We start from the raw sequence: 16,801 nt of genomic DNA on the forward strand, positions 1-16,801 counted from the left end.
ATGGAGTACAGGAGAACTAACAACTGAGTCCATCCTTTGAATCTTGCTGTACCACATATGCACTCGTTGTGAGTTCGGTACCTGCGTTAGACTGTTTGTCTGGGGTGAGATATTTACCAAAAGCATGAAATTCCTTTAATTACTAGTTTGCCAGGGGACAGCTAGGCATTACATGCAGCATATAGCAGAGTTTTTCTGCACATTTCCCCAATAGATTTTGGCAGGTTTGACTTGATTTTCAGGAAAAACTTGTGGGGTTGAAATGTTCACCGCAAAACTCGGAATTTTTATCGCTTCGCAATCACCTGTTTGCACAGGGATTGTAATTCATCACCCCAACTGGAGGCAGGGCTGTTACCGCCAGAAGAAAGGGGTGAAGTGAAGCTCGAATACAAGAGGCGTGCACTTTCCTCAGAACTTTTTCCATCTGAACTAGGCATTAGATCGTGCTAAGGTAGGGAAATATTTCTTCTTGGAAAGAGTGGGCTTTCCTTGCTGGAGACACGAAACTAATCCTGCAAGGCTTCAGATAGAATTATGGAAAACATAGAAATAGGTTCAAAACAGTAAAGGAAGTGACAATTTAAGATTTTAGGTCTTGCGGAATAGCCAGATTGGTTGGTCTAGTTGTCCTTTTCGCCTATTTACCAGAGAAAACCTTATTTGCCCGCCATTGTGATTTCGGTGTAAAGCTGATATTGAACATCCAAGCCTTTATTACTTACCTGGAACGATTTATAGTTCTTCGTGTTTCTTTTATGTTTGTACCCTGTTACACTAGATTTTTGTTAATTAGTAAATTGATTTAAGAATTGTCAAAATCCATTCAAATAATTTTCCATCATTATTTTGTATTACCTTAGAGCCATAGCTGATTAATAATTGTTTTTTTTCACCTAGGGTCGATCCTGTCGTTTCTTTCACGGTGTCCAGAAGGTAAGGATGAATGACCAGAACATGTTAAAGTTCAAGCACGGATTGTACGAGGCCTGGGACATAGAAGAGCTGGTGGGGCTTGGAAAGAAGCTGCGTGCCTGCCCTTACTTTGCAGCCCGGGAACTGATGGCAGAGGCCGATATTGTGTTCTGCCCTTATAACTACCTGATGGATCCACAAATAAGGGAAAGTGTAAGTATGGTTTCTAAAAAGAAGACACGTTTTCAAAGTAAAAAACTATCTGGGGAGCTGTGGGGGATTTTTTGGGGAGCCTGTGCATGAGTGATGTGCCATGACATATTCTTGGAGTTTTCTTGCCATCTCTGAAATGTCTAGGTTTTACTTACAGACAGCATGAGGTTTCTTTTGTTAAATGGCCTATTCAGTGGGCTTTGGGCCATCCCATTTCTTATCATTGGTTGGGTTTCTTTTCAATCTTGTGCTTCTAGTGTTGGTCTCTCCCCTAGAGCATAGCTTCTTTAGCATCCTTTTAATTTGATTTGTATGCTCCCACTGCTTACATTCAGGGAATTACATGTTTATGCTTTTTAGTATGAAATTAGGTTATATGGTGAGGGGATAAATACCCACCTCAAGTAATAATCACAATCCTTGTCAAGGTGAACCGCTGAAGTCACTAATTCAACCTGAGCCAGACGCCTTGGTAGCAATGTGTAAAGTATTATGCAGTACTAAACAGTAAAAAAGTTGACAAATAAAACCATAAAAGTCCCAAAATGAATTAGAAAAATAGAGTAAAATAAAATAAACAATGTAAGACAACAGAAAAAATCCAATATGGGGAACCGTAGATATGAATTTATAAAAGCTTCAAGTAGAAATAGCACTGAAAAGCACAGCGTTCTAGTGATAGTCAGTGGCCACAGTAGAACAGGACCTAGGCTCAATTTGATACTGATCGCAATGGAGTGGGGGCCGGATACACTAACCAGGATCGTCATGGTTAAGATTTTACCTTCTGACGTTAATCCTTTAAGTCCCAATACAAAATTAGAGTGCACCTCTAAAGCCTCTAAGACCTCATGGGCAGGCACTTAGTGACTCACAGGGTGCCAGGCAGAGGTCACAATGGGGTCTAGTCCAGGTCCATTTGCAATAGTCAGCTGGGCAATTGCAGGAAAAGGCATTTTGTAGATTGCTGTGTTCCTGTAGCTTTAAAAGGAGGTCAGTCTTATGACCCTTCGACTTCTCTTCTTTGTCTTGGGTACAAGAGAGCTAGCAGTTCCAGTCTTCTAGGCTGCTCTCAGGCTTCAGACACCAGGTTCAGTCCTCTTCTGATCTTCCACAGGTCTAGGAATGTTCTTGAAAACGTTCCTAGAGGTGCCACATTTATGCCAGTGGGTGGGAATGACCCCTGGGGATGCCCTAACCAATGGGGTGAAAGTTTACGGGGCTAACCTAACCCACTTTGGGCATTTTAAAGATGGACAAAAACTTCAGCCATACTAAACTAGGGCTCTGAGGACTGCGGATGTGTTTATATGTACTATTGCTATTCTAGTGTCCCCCCACATCTACCTCTAAAATCCAGTTTTAGGCAGCCCTGTACACCCTGTTTTTTTTGTGGAAATATTTTTATTTGCATTTTTAACCAACATAAGCACATCTGACAAGTCACAGATAATAAACCGCACGCTCAGGCGCCTTCCCCCCCTCCACCCCCTGAATAACAGCATCATGGATCTTAATCCCACAAGACACAGCCACCACATATAATACAGAAGTCCGCAGTGTTCTGCTTTCCCCCAGCAGCACTCCAGAAGGTTCGGTCCTGTCGCCCGCCTCCCAGCAACGTGAGACATGTCCTCGGGACTCCCAGTGCGTCAATCTGACCCCAGACCCCCGTCAAGGCCATTATATCTCCTCCATTTACCCCATACTCTACGGAATTTCCTCGGGCACCCTCTAGCTTTATAGGTGACCTTTTCGGCCGCCATATACATATCCATCCCTCTTCTCCATTTCTCGGCCCGGGGTGCCGCAGGAGCTCCCCATGCCCGTGCCACATCTTGTTTCGCCACCACAAAAGCTAACATCACAAAAATCAGATGTGGGCGACTCAAATCTATATCGGTGGCTATCCCAAGCAAGACAAATTTTGGTTCCAGGGGGAGCGCTGCCTCTAGTATCTTACTCAATTCCCCCACTATGTGTGTCCAGTAAGCATGCACAATAGGGCAGTCCCAGATAATATCATAGAAGGTCCCCAGCGGGTGCCCACATCTAAGGCAGCAGGAGTCACTGGAGTGACCCATGCGGTGCAGTCTGGCCCTTTCATAATACACCCCATGTAGAATCTTGTATTGTATGAGTCTCAGTCGGGATTTAATCGCAACTTCTCTGTGGTGCATCAAGGCCGCCTCCCAGTCTGTCGTGTCAATCTCGCCCAGGTCCTGTTCCCATGTTGCCCTCAGTTTCCCTAGTCTGTCCGGTATAGTGTTATTCAGAGTCTTATACGCCAGTGACACTAGCTTAGTGGATACTCGTTCCTGCAGCAGACGGCCTTCCGGTGGGGCATATTCTGGCAGAGCGGAGGTAAGCGCCGTCTCAGACTGCCACGCATGACGCAGCTGTGCTTATTTGAGGAATTGAGTGGGGCGCAGCCCACCAAGTCCCCTAACGTGGAGATCTCAATATCGTCCCATCCTCCAAAGCCTGATAAATTGTGGAGCTCCTTTAACCCCGAGCAGGTCCATATCGGTGTCTGTTTGGTCGGTTTGTGTAACCATCCCATCATTTTCGTCGCCCTGTCCCAGGTATCTATAGTTATCTGCGTCGCAGGGAGTAGTCGCCTCCTACCCGTCCCCCAAATAAGTAATGAAGACTAGTGCGGCGTGACATGGTGTGCCTTTCCAGCCTGTAAGTCGGGTGGTCCGCAGGTGCATGGAGCCAATCATTTATCGGTGCCAAGTGTTTTGCCCAGTAATATGCTTCCACATCTTGCAAGGAAATACCCCCATTGTATTGGTTCCTCTGTAACATATCAAGGGCTATCCTAGGTTGTTTCCCTAGCCACAGTAGAGAACGTAGTTCCGCATTTATTACCTTAAACGTCTGTCTGGGGAGGGGGAAGTACTCATTCTGTAGGGCATACAAGAAGCGGGCAGTGTGATCATCTTAAACATTGCAGCCCGGCCTAAGATCGTGAGAGGGAGGGCCTTCTATCTAAGGGCGTCATCCGCAAAATTCCCGATCACTCGTTGGATATTCATATCGTAGGAGACATGTCGGTCCGTTGTCAGATAGATCCCCTGATATGTGAATCCCGTCCATGTAACCTGAAGGGCCGCCGGCAGGGGGGGGGGGCACTCCCCTTCTCCGCGTGGGCTGTATAAGACCGATTTATGCCAATTGATCGTATATACTGAAAAGGAGCCATACCTAGCCAGGAGCTCGAACAGCGCGGGGATCGTACTGGCCGGTTGGGTGACATATAGGAGAATATCATCCGCATATAGCGAAATTTTTTATTCCCAGAAGTCAGTCTGTTATATACGGAATCCACGTATCTCGTTCGTTTGCCGGACCGCACACGCCACTACTTCAACAGTAAGGGCGAAGAGTAGTGGGTAGAGGGGGCATCCCTGCCGGGTCCCGCGTCTGACAGGGAAATCCTCGGACAGGATCCCATTGACTTTCACCCTAGCCCTGGGGTCAGTATAAAGCAGTCCGACCCATTTCCTGAATTTGGGGCCTATGCCGAATTTGACTAACGCCTCCTAAAGAAAGGGCCAGTGGACAGCGGCAAACGCTTTTTCGGCGGCTAGAGAAAGGAACAAAAGTGGTTCCTCCCGTCCTTTAACCTCCATGAGCCAATTATGTGTTTGTCTTAAATTTTGCCTAGTCGCCCTGTCTGGCAGGAATCCCGTCTGATCCTGGTGGACCAGGTCCGAAATCAACTGACGCAGACGACGGGCCACGACCGTCGCTAAGATCTTAACCTCCACATTTAGGAGGGAGATCGGTCTATAAGACGCGCAGTCCTCGGGAGACCTGCCCTGCTTGTAGATTGGTATGATTGTGGCCCTCCGCAGGTCCGACGGAAGGAGACCCTCCTGGGCCGGGTCTTGAAAAAGCGTCAAAAGGTGGGGAGTCCATTCGGGCCCAGAGACTTCCCTGGCCGGAGCCTAGCTATTACTTCTCTGAGTTCAGTGGTCGAGATGTCGATTTCAAGGGCGTTCTTGTCCTCGTCCGTTAAGACTGGGGTCTGGACAGTAGACAGGTATTCCAAGATATCACCTGGCCTTCCTAATGCTCTGGCTTCATAGAAGTCCTGATAGTAGGAGGCAAACGTCTGGGCGAGCTGGTAAAATAAAGTTGAGCTTTCAGCAGCCCAACAATGTATAAACACAAAGGGCCTCATTACGATGTCGGGTGGAGTTTCCTCCACCCGACATCGTCTCGGTCAAGGGACCGACCGACACCCGGTCGGCAGTCCCCACTGACTAATTAAAATGCGACCGAACACTATTCAGTCGCACTTCTATACTTTACAATGGGAGCATGCGTTCTGGCTGGAATGCATGCTCCCATTGTAAAATGTGAGGTGCAGTTCAACCTTGCACCCTGTGGCCGGCACCTCAAGGTGCCAGCCACAGGGTGCAGGGATCAACGGGGACCACCATAGGTGGCCCCTCGGCCTCCAACCGGAGGCAGTGCACCAAAGGGGGCCTTGCTGGGGGCCCCCAAAGTAGAGTTCCAACAGCCTTTTCTGTGTCGGAAATACCGGCACATAAAGGCTGTGTAAACTCGACATCGTAATCCCTCGGGCAGAAAGAGCTGCCCTTGGAATTACTGGCTGCATTCCGACTGGCGGACGGGGTCTCCGAGTCCGTCGAAAGCCAGTCAGAATGATCGTTTGCATTCCATTCTGACCGACTCCATCGTAATGGGTCGGTCGGAGAGGAATCCGACTGGTGTATTATGATGCAGTCGGAACGGCTCCGACCGTAGTGTCGGAGCTGTTTCCGATAGCATCGTAATTAGGCCCAAAGTGTTTTGGCATTCTGTTTCCTTTCTTTGATGTGTACCCTTAATGTTATAAGTAAAACTAAAGAAGGCCTGTCAAGCAGGATGTGACACTCTAATGTTAAAGAGGTTGCTCACAGCCTCACTCTGGAAGCTACTCTAAACCAGTTCTGGGACAGCGCTCCCTCCCACAGGGGTTGGTGTTTCTCTCACTAGAAGGAGAAAAGGGGAGGCAAGCATAGCCACTCTTTATTGTTCTAACTAGTCGAATAACCCTGCCAACTGTGAATGTGACTTGGATAAGTATATTGATTTTTATCTGCTGAGGGTATTGTTGGATTGGTACTGTACTGAATTCTTTTTTTCAACATATTGTGCATTTGTTTTGTTGGGCAGCTTTTGTAAAACATGTTGCTGTTATCTGGGGTTGATGGCATTGATTGTGATCTGGGTTACATTTTGTGGCTTTGACATTATGCACAGCACTTTGTACTTTCAAGGATGGTGTAGGAATAAACACGACTCAAAAGAAATTTGTAAAAATAGAGCAGAATTTATATAAATTGAAATGACCACAATCGGATAAGTATAAGCAGAGTTATGGATTTTACATAAATCAGTGCAATTCACTACTGCAAAACCTTTACATTGCAGTCAATGGGGAAAACGACGTGTTACAATCGGTCACTTGCAGGTGGAGTCCAGTGGAATTTGCTGGGGGTTAAGGTGATGTGGGACCCAGGACCAAGCCACGACAGTCAGTGGAATTTTACCTGGCTCGTAGGACCCCGGTGCAGAGTTGTCTTGGCTGTCTTTGGTGCTGAAGTGGGTGCTGCGGGGTTGCTAGTTTTTCCACTTAGACGGTGCTGGTGAGGAAACGGATGCACAAACTCAACAACGGGGCCACTGAGGTGACGAGTCGAAGATGCTGCGGGGTCCGCTTGAGGCACAGCTCTGGAAAATGGTAGTGAAAACGTTAGCCTGAAACTTGCTGGAGGTCAGGACTACGTTTCCCACAATGCACTATACCATTTACCTTTGGGCAATCTTGCTGGAGGTCAATACTGTTTCCCACAATGCACTAGGCCATTTACTTTTGGGCAACCCCTCAGCTGGGTCAATGACCAGTGATTCTTTGGTTCTGCGAGTGTGCTTACCTGCGGGCTGCAGGGAACTAGTACCTCTAGTACAAGACAGTTCTTGAGTTGCCTATGGTGCTCAGAGAGGTTCCTGTTTCCTTTGGAACCAGTCTCTGGTCCGGGTCGAGTTGCAGTCATGCAGTTGCAGGGTGGTTGCCACAGGTGCCTTTGCTTTGTGCAGATCCTGAAGTCGCAAACTTTGTTCTCTAATTTTGTCCTTTGTTGCAAGTTGTTTCAGATCTGAGGTTCTAGTCCCAGGGGTAGCAAGATATTGAAAGGAAGACATTGGAGCTGTTTGGGCCTTCTTTTAGGATGAGCATAGTACGATAGATGAATGCAATACCTCTAATAGCTCTCTCGGATCTATCTAATCTGATGATTTCATAGTTGGGAGGCACAAGAATGTCCAGAATGGTTGAGGAAGTGTCATTGAGCCATGTTTCTGTTAAGATCAGGAGGTCAAGGTCTTGTGCAAGAATGAGATTGGCGATGTCCATTTCCTGCATAGATTTGATATGTGATTTGGTTACTACTGCCTCTTGGTTAATTATAGGGACCTGTAGTAAATTATGCTTGGTTATAGTTCTCAAGTTGAGACTGGGTTATCTTATTGGGTTAGAGGGAATAGTTTGGATATTGACCAGCAAAGTCAAAGAGTCTATTTATGTGGTGTTATATGATAGCAAAATGTAGTGAATGTCAGCCTCAGGAGGATGATCGGTAAATCTCTGGGGTCTGGAGTGGTAATTGAGAAGAGTTATCAATTTCAATTGCAAGATAGGTGGATTCTTTGTCGTTGAAACTCAAGCAAGGAGTGTCTATCAATTGTGGGAGGATTAGGTTGTTAAGTGACTAGGGATCTGTAAGTTTCAGTGGCCAAGCTGGGATTCCAAGCTTTTCCAGCTTCAGGGTTATATGTATAAGGATCTGTAAGTCGCATTTAATGAGCTGCAGTTTGTGTGGCGAGCTTGTCCTCAAAGGAAGGACTGTCTACAAAACAGTTGGGAGTGTAGGATGGGGGGGGGTTGGAGATTGGTGGAAGAGGGTTAGACCGAGATAAAATAGTTGTGATGTTAGACAGTGAGGTAGAAAGAAGAATCAAATGAATGTCATCTGCTGGTATTTTACATTGTCGTTCACTGCGGTGCTCAAGCGGGGTGCTCCTTGGACAACAGATGGTTTAGTATATAGAGTGTATTTCCTAGAAAGAGGGCGATTGTTAGATCTGCAACTCATTACTGTTGTTGTGGTTCATGATTCTTGAGCAGTGGGGATAATTTCCAATTCTCTCTTGAACTTGGGGAGGAGGTGGGTCAGAAACGTTGATTTCTAGAAAGGGGCAGGAGGATCATTTAGAAAATCTGAGTTAGAACCAGCAACTACGGTTTCACCGTTGGAAATAGGAGAGTGGTCTTGCCGCGGCATAGGTGTTGAGGTAACATTGGGGCTGGATGAAGCCGGTATTAATATTGCTGTGTGGGAGGAGAAACATTGATATAGAGGGATAGTGGGGATACGGGGTGATACTGTATTTGTGATCCTCATAAAGGTTTTGTCAAACCGTTCAAGATTGCAGTCAGAGTTGTCAGTGTAGAGTACAGTAGTACTGGGTAGAGTGCGGTGCCATACAGTGGAGTGGCGCAGAGTACAGTGGTGCAGAGTAGAGTGCAGTGGCATAGGGTGCAGTGGTATGGAGTGCAGCCATGCAGAGCAGAGTGTCAGAGTACAGGGACATAGAGTGGTACAGAGAACAGTAATGTAGAGAACAGTGGTGCAGAGTAGAAAAGAGAGGGGTGGAGTGCAGTGACACAGGCTGCAATGGAGTGCAGTGGTATAGAGTAGAGTGCTCCAGTGGCAAAGAGTGCTGTCATGCAGAGTAGAGTGTAGTAGAGTGCAGTGCCATAGAGTGGTGCATAGTAGAGTTGGGCAGAGAGCAGTGACGTAGAGTACAGTGGTGCAGAATAGAATAGAGTGGCGTAGAGTGCAATGAGATAGAGGACAATGGTGTAGAGTGACGTAATTTGCAGTGGCGTAAAGTAGAATGTTGTAGAGTATGGTTGTGTGAAGTGCAGTGGTGCAAAGTAGTTGGCATAGGTACAGTAGCGTAGGGTGCATTGGTTTTGAGTAAAGTGGTGTATCGTAAATTGGCACAGAGTGCAGTGGATTAGAGAAGAGTGACGTAGTGTAGAGAGCAGTGGTGTAGAGTGGTGCAACATAGAGTGCAGTAGAACAGAGTGGAGTAGAGTGGCATAGAGTGCAGTGCCATAGAGTAGATTGCTTTAGAGTGGAGTGGTGCAGGGTTGAGCACAGTGGTGCAGGGTAGAGTGCAGTGTCATAGAGTAGATTGTTATAGAGTAGAATGAAGTGGTGCAGGGTTGAGCATAGTGGTGCAGGGTAGAGTGCAGTGTCATAGAGTAGTGACATAGAGTGGCGCAACGTTGATTGCAGTGGCGTTGAGTGGTGCAGAGTGAAGTAGAGTGGTGTAAAGTGCAGTGATTTAGGGTAGATTGTTTCAGAATGGAGTGAAGCGATGTAGAGTGGAGTGGTGCAGGGTGGTGGAGTGGTAAAGAGCAGTAGAATGAATTTGTGCAGAGTGGAGTGGCCTACACTGAACAGAGGTAGTGTGCAGTGGTGCATAGTAGAGTGGGGTACAGTGCACTGACAGAGTGGTGCATAGTAGTGAGGCGTAGAGTGAAGTGTCGTAGAGTGCAGTGTCAGAGTGCAGGGTGCCTAGTAGATTAGAGTGGCGTAGACTGTTGCAGAGTAGAGTGCAGTGGCATAGAGTAAAGGGGTGCAGTTTAGAGTGGCGCAGAGTTGCATACAGTAGAGTGACATGGACTTCAGTGGCATAGAGTGCACTGCTGCAGAGCATAGTGGTGTAGAGTGTCAAAGAGTGCATTAGTGTAGCGTGCAGTGACGTACAGTGGTGCAGAGTAAAGTGATATAGAGAGCAATAGAGTAGAGTAAAGTTAAGTGGCATATAGTAGATTATAGTGGCGTACAGTCCAGTGGTGTAGAGTAGATTGGCATAGAGTGTAGTGACATAGAGTGCAGTGGTGTAGGGGGAGTGGCATAGAGTGAAGCAGTGTAGAGTGGAGCGTTGCAGAGTGGAATAGAGTGGCGTAGACTGCAGTGGCATAGAGTAGATTGTTTCAGAGTAGAATGAAGTGTCATAGAGTGCAGTGGTGCAGAGTAGATTAGGTGGGTTAGAGTGGATTGGCGTAGAGTACAGTTGTGTGCAGTGGTGCAAGATAGAGTGCAGTGGTGCAGAGTAGAGTGCAGTGGCGCAGAGTAGAAAGCAATGACTTAGATTAAAGTGGTGCAGAGTTGAATAGAGTGGTGTAGAGTACAATGACAAGAGTAAAATGAGGTAGGGTGCAGTGTGCAGAATATCTTGGTGTGAAGTGCATTGGATTTGAGTAAAGTGGTGTAGAGTGCAGTGGCATAGAGTGGTGCAGAGTAGAGTGGAGTGGTGCTGAGTGCAGCAGCACCGAGTGCAGTGGCATGCAGTAGATTATTTTAGAGTAGAGTGTAGTGGTCGAGAGTAGATTAGAGTAGCCTAGAATAGAATGGCATAGAATACACTGGCTTACAGTGCAATGGTACAGAGTAGAGTGCATTGGCATAGAGTGCAGTGTTGCAGAGTAGGTTGGCATTGATTAGAGTGCAATGGTGCATAGTTGAGTAGTGTGGGGTAGAGTGCATTGGCATTGAGTGAAGTGGTGTAGAGCTGAGAGACATATAATGAAGTGGTGCAGAGAAGACTGCAGTGACGCAGCGTGGAGTGGAGTGGTGTAGTGGGGAATGGTGCAGAGTAGAGTGCAGTGGCATGGAGTGGTATAAAGTAGAGTGGGGTAACGTTGAGTATGCGTGGTATGGTAGTGTACTTTCATTAGAGAAAACACATCTGCAATTGAAATAACCATCACATTTCCACTGATTTGATTGTCAGCAAAGTTAATTTACAGTCATTTACATTTTGTTGTGTGCTAGGAAAAAAAACATTGTACAGCCTTCGTCAAACAGCCCCTAGTAGCCAGCATGATTTTCACATAAAACCTCTCACTTTGAAATCAGAGAGAGAAAATTAAACACGATGCCTTCTGGAAGACACAGCCTGACATTTGACCTCTGCCTTTATTTAAATGCACAGCAAATGTGACAAGATAAGACCAAGCTTTAAAGTCCCGTTTGCAGAAAGCGAGTTTGTGAAAGGATACAGGAAAACAGTTTTGGGCAACGGGAGGGACAACTCGAGCTGGACAGCCTAAAGCAAATTCAGCCAGCAAATAGAAAGCCAAAAAATGTGAGTTACAAAGCCAATGGTAAGCAGCAGGAGGAAGGCATTGCTAGGTCAACTTTCTGAATATACCCAAGATGTCTTTAGCAAACCAGACAGCACAGTCTGGTCGACTGCAACCTAAACATAACGTACCAAATGCCACAACCCCAGATAACTAACCCTGGGTGTAGTCCGCGAAGTAGCGCTACGCGAAGCTACGCAAAGTGCACTGCGAGCTACGCGTAGCACTTCGCGAACTGCGTAGTAACATGTTCGCACTGTGCAAGATGTCGTTTTCAATGATTGCACAGTGCGGACAAGCAACCGGCACTGTGCAATCATTGAAAACGGCAGTTTGCACAGTGCGAGCTGTAGTTTTCTGCTGCTCGAGTAGATTTTTACTCGAGCGGCAGCTTTCTCAACGCGAACTGGTAGTTTCTCATCGCGAGCGGTCGCGACCACTCGCAATGAGAAACCTGACCTCCTCGCGTTGAGAAACTCGCCGGGAGGTTTATTTTCCACGCTCGCGATTGCCAACTTGATGTTGCTGATCGCGAACGAGGAAAAAGTCTCGCCGGGATGTCATTTTGCTTGCTTGCGGTCGCCAACTTGTCGTTGAGGACCGCGAGCAAGCAAAAAATGACCGCTGCACTACGCTACGCGTGTTTGCACTGTGCTACGTGCAATTCGCGTAGTGCGAAGTAGCGCAAACTACGCGAGCGTAGCGTAGTGCTTTGCCCATGCTTACAGATAACACACCCTTGTGTCTAGTCACGAATTCCTGCTTTGGCGATCGTGAGTTCAGCCACAGTTCTGAAGGGGAAGGAATACTTCCAGAGGGGCACCTTTGGAGCCTACCTCTTTCCCAATGTTATCTCTGTTTGCACTATCTTTGCCTGGGTGGCGCAAGGCTACTGGGTGTCAAACAATACCAAGAAATGGCAGCAACAGTTTAGCCTTCCCAGCGTTGCCGATCAGAGAGGGCCGGGGGCAGATCGGAACCCAGGAAAGAGAAAACGTTATCTCACTGTTATGTTAATTTTTAAACACATGGTTGGTAAAATTCACATATTTTACAGTGTGCGTTTGAGGTTTGTTACTTTGCAGCTAGAGAATTGGTAATCCTGTTGAAATAACTCTTGTGTTGTAAACAAAGGGCAGACACCGGGCAAAAGGGCAGAATTTATTGGTTAAAGGACTGAGTTTCAAAAATGTAAACAGATACATGAAGAAATCTACATCTCTGCACTTTGTAATAGGGCGATTAAAGGTAGGTTATTCTTGGCTTTAAAGAGCTGCTTGAGTTTTAGCAGAACAGATAACTTGTAATGTACTTACTTAACATAAACTCACATTACAGATGGAAATTGATTTAAAAGACCAAGTGGTTATTTTGGATGAAGCTCACAACATTGAAGACTCCGCTCGCGAGGCAGCAAGCTACAGTGTCACAGAAGCCCAGCTCATAGACACACGAGAGGAAATTGAAACTATGGTGAAATACAACATCCGAAGTGACGACCATTTGCCTCTATTGGCTGTGTGCTGCAGTTTGACAAAGTAAGGAGAGTTGAAGTATTGGCTGACCTAGTGATGTTTTGTACCCTTTATGTGTTGTCTTAAAATGATTCGACATTCACACGCAATGTAATTGGACAGAAATCATACATAGTGTTGTCCTGTGAGTGTAACCTCTATCTACCCCCTTTCTGCTGGACAAGAAGTACTTTCTAAGAATGTTTTTTGCGTCGGTCACTCCAATCATTTATGGTTTGAGAGCAAGTAGAGTCTCAATGATATACATCTCATGTTTAGAGACCTTATTTGTTTTAAAGCAGGAATCTGTCATAGATTCACATGCTTTGGTAATCTTACCCTCTAATGCATGGGTCGTAAATGCTCTTATTTATGGTCAAAGCTTTCAAGAGTGTAGGAGTTAACTTGGGAGTGTCTATAAGGAGAATCCTGTGTGGAGGGTTGCTGTGTCCAACAACTCCTCATGCGTCCACAGCCTGTTTAGATTTTTTTCTGCAATTGTTTCAGTCCAAAGAAAAAATGCAGAAGACTGTGACAGGGAAATCAGCAGAAGGAGCAGCCTTGTTGGTGTGTTTGACATATAGTAGCTTTAAGGCATTAAAAAGGGAATTGTGGAGAATGTTTATTTGTATTGTTTTCCAAATGTTGTTCTTTCAGTTGGACTTGTCCACTGCTACAGGGATCTGCCCATGGCGCTGCAGCCCGAGGTATCTCCTTCAGAAACCTTATTACCCTTTCACAAAGCACCCACTGATGTCCTGCTCGAGGCCTTGGCCAAGCCCTGAATAGACCCTTCTGTGCATAAGACCACTTCTCGCCACCATTTTCCCTCTCCCGGGGACCCAGCTTTCCTCTCCACGTACCCCACCCCTGAAAGCCTGGTGATCCAGGCCTCAGCTTCCAAGATCAATCCCAGCATGTTTCCTACCCCACCACCAGATAGGAAATCTAAGAGTCTGGATACCTTTGATAAGAGGCTTTTCTCTTCCACCAGCCCGGCACTGCAGTTTGTGAACACTGCATGCTTATTGGGCCGTTCTTCCCATACTATGTGGGATACGGTTTTGCAAGTGCTACCTGTGGTTCTGAATGTGGCCCAGACTATACTCTCCTAAGCTATTGCTGATGAAAAAGATGCAGCGAAGTGGACGATCAGATGCAGGTTGGATACGACTGACTCACTGGACAGAGCCATTGCCTCTACAGTAGTGCTCCGACGTCACGCCTAGTTGAGGAATACTGACTTTTCAGGGGTTGTCCAGGTATCCCTTACAACAGCGCCCTTTGATGGGGCTTGCCTCTTTGGTGACAAGGCAGGTTCAGCCTTGGAGAGATTCAAGGACAGTAGTGCCCTGCCAGGTCATTGGCGCTCACTGTGGGCCCATGACAGCCGCACCCCACCTTCCACTGATTTGATGATTTGATTTGATTAAGAATTTATAGAGCGCACGTGTGCCCGTGGGCGTCTTGGCGCTAAGCAGAGACAAAAACTACCTGGTAAAAATGACACGGCCTGGTCTACAAGGAGGAAAACAGCCAAGTTTTTACCTCTCTCCTGAATGACAGGATGGAGGGACTGTTTTTGATTGTAATAGGGAGGAGATTCCAGGTCCTTGCTATGTGTAACAGAAAGCTTCTCCCCCCCCCATCTGACCTGCTTGTATCTAGCAGTCTGGATAAGTTTTGATTGACTTGAGCGAAGGGTCCTAGGGGGCTCGTACAATTGCAGATGATCTTTCAAAAACTTAGATCCAATCCCATGTAAGGCCTTGTAGGTCAGGCAGACTGATTTAAACTTTATTCTTTTGTCCATTGGTAGCCAATGTAAAGATCTCAGTTTATAAGTAATTGGCTCAGATCTGGGAATGTCAAGGACCAATCTTGCCGCTGCATTTTGCAGGCGTTGAAGTTTAGCTAGGTGTTGAGCCTGAATCCCAGCAAACAGAGCATTCCCATAGTCAAGCCTTGACAAGGCCAGGGCAGTTACCACCGTTTTACGGGAAGCTAAAGGGATAAAAGGCAGGAGTTTCCTTATTAATTTCAAAATGTACCACATGGTAGATGCAAGTTTATTGACCTGGGCGTCAAAAGTCAGCTTGTTGTCCAGTATAAAGCCAAGATTTTTCACTTTATTTACTGGACGTGGGCAATGGCCTAGGTTATTCGGCCACCATTCCGGGGACCAAGTTTCCATGTCTGTGCCTAGTATCATAACTTCACTTTTATCTCTGTTCAGCTTTAAACAATTCCTCTGCATCCATTGATTGACCTGTATCATGCATTCTTGAAATTTTTCTGCTGTTTCCCTGATGTTATTTTTAATTGATACCACTATTTGGGTGTCGTCAGCATAAGAGACTGGCAGAAATCCACATTTTCTAATAATAGCAGCAAGGGGCTTAACGTACAGATTAATAAGAGTGGGGCTCAGAGAAGACCCCTGAGGCACACCACATGGAGAGCTAAAAGATTGCGATTTTACTTCCCCCAGCTCTACTGTAAACGTTCTGTTAGACAGGTAGGAGGCAAGCAATGATCGAGCTGACGAGTGCGATCCGGCTTCAGCTAGACGGGTAAGAAGGGTAGCGTGGTTGACCGTGTCAAACGCCGCCGAAAGATCCAGTAGGATCAAGGCGGCCTTCCCTCCGGCGTCTAAGATGTTCCTGAGTTCCTCAACTGCCGTAATTAGTGCAGTTTCAGTCCCACGACCCTCTCGGAAGCCAAATTGTGAGTGGTCTAGGGCATGGGTGTCAGAGAGGAACGTGGACAGTTGCTTGTTTAGTATTTTCTCAAGAACCTTAGCTGCAAAAGTAATTCTTGCAATCGGTCTGTAGTTCGCTGGGATTTGTGGGTCCAGATTTGTTTTTTTTAGGAGAGGCAATACAGAGGTGATTTTCCAGAGATCAGGGTATTGGCAGGAGTTTATTATGTGAGAGAATAAACTGCCTAGTTGCTCACTCATAAGCTCTGGGAAAAGATGCATAACCTTGGGAGGACAAGGATCCGTTAGACTCCCTGACTTCGCAGTCTTGACGGTTTGGAGAATTTGATCCACTGAATGTGGTGAAAAATGGAATCGAGTACTATGCTCTGATAGTTGTGGAACATCTTTGGGAATAGTGTGCAGCTGTATGGATTTGACCTCGTCCGATAGTTTGAAAGATTCATAGACTGTGGTCACTTTGTCTACGAAGAATTGGCCCAGAGTGTTACTAAATTCAGTGCTTATTGCTGCTGGTTTGTCGCTATCAATTTTTGTCAGTTTTTTCACAGTGGCAAGGAGTTCTTTACTGGAATTCTTTGCCTCGTTAATTTTTCTGACAAAGTATTTGCTTTTTTCATCCAATATTAGTTTTTTGTAGGAGGCCAAGGAGGTTTTATAAACGTCTTTCAGCAGGGGATCATAATTGGTCCTCCATCTTCTCTCCGCCCTTCTGCAAAATTGTTTTTGTAGTTTTAGGGCATCCGAGAACCAAGGTTGAGAGGGGGTTTTTCTCCTGGAAGTAATCTTTTTTAAAGGTACTAGTTCATGAATGGCTGCCTTTATCCAGCTGGATATTTGACGTGTGGCGGTGTTACTGTCAGGTGCTAATTCAGGGATGGAGAGAGTGAGCTGTTCATTTAGTTTGATGGCGTCTAGTTTGGCCCAGTCGGAATAAGATGCCCTATTGGAAGGAATGACAGCTGTATTTCGGGAATCAATAGTATTGATAGTGAAGATAATGGCCTTATGGTCCGACCAGGGAACTGGTAGGATGTCTAGGAGTTTAATGTCGGGATTAGAAGTAAAAATCCCGTCAAGAGTATGCCCAGCTGCGTGGGTGCTTTGATTGACGATCTGGACCATAGCTAAGTTGGCAAGCGCGTCGCACAGAGTAGCTGAGGTTACATCAGAGCTATTTTCAAGATGTATATTGAA

The 16,801-nt window shown here is 46.2% G+C and overlaps 1 protein-coding gene across 2 annotated transcripts in view; it reads left to right on the top strand.

Moving 5' to 3' along the window:
• BRIP1 (BRCA1 interacting DNA helicase 1) overlaps positions 1–16,801 on the top strand; it is a 1,188,160-nt gene that overhangs the window by 544,759 nt on the left and 626,600 nt on the right. For both annotated transcript variants that reach the window (XM_085649424.1, XM_085649423.1), the window contains exons 8-9: positions 901–1,128; positions 12,707–12,906. In XM_085649424.1, coding sequence (XP_085505550.1) covers positions 901–1,128; positions 12,707–12,906 — 428 coding nt within the window. The remainder of the gene's footprint in view (positions 1–900; positions 1,129–12,706; positions 12,907–16,801) is intronic.

This window comes from Triturus cristatus, chromosome 3_2, assembly GCF_964204655.1.
Source record: "Triturus cristatus chromosome 3_2, aTriCri1.1, whole genome shotgun sequence".
Taxonomy (NCBI): Eukaryota; Metazoa; Chordata; class Amphibia; order Caudata; family Salamandridae; genus Triturus; species Triturus cristatus.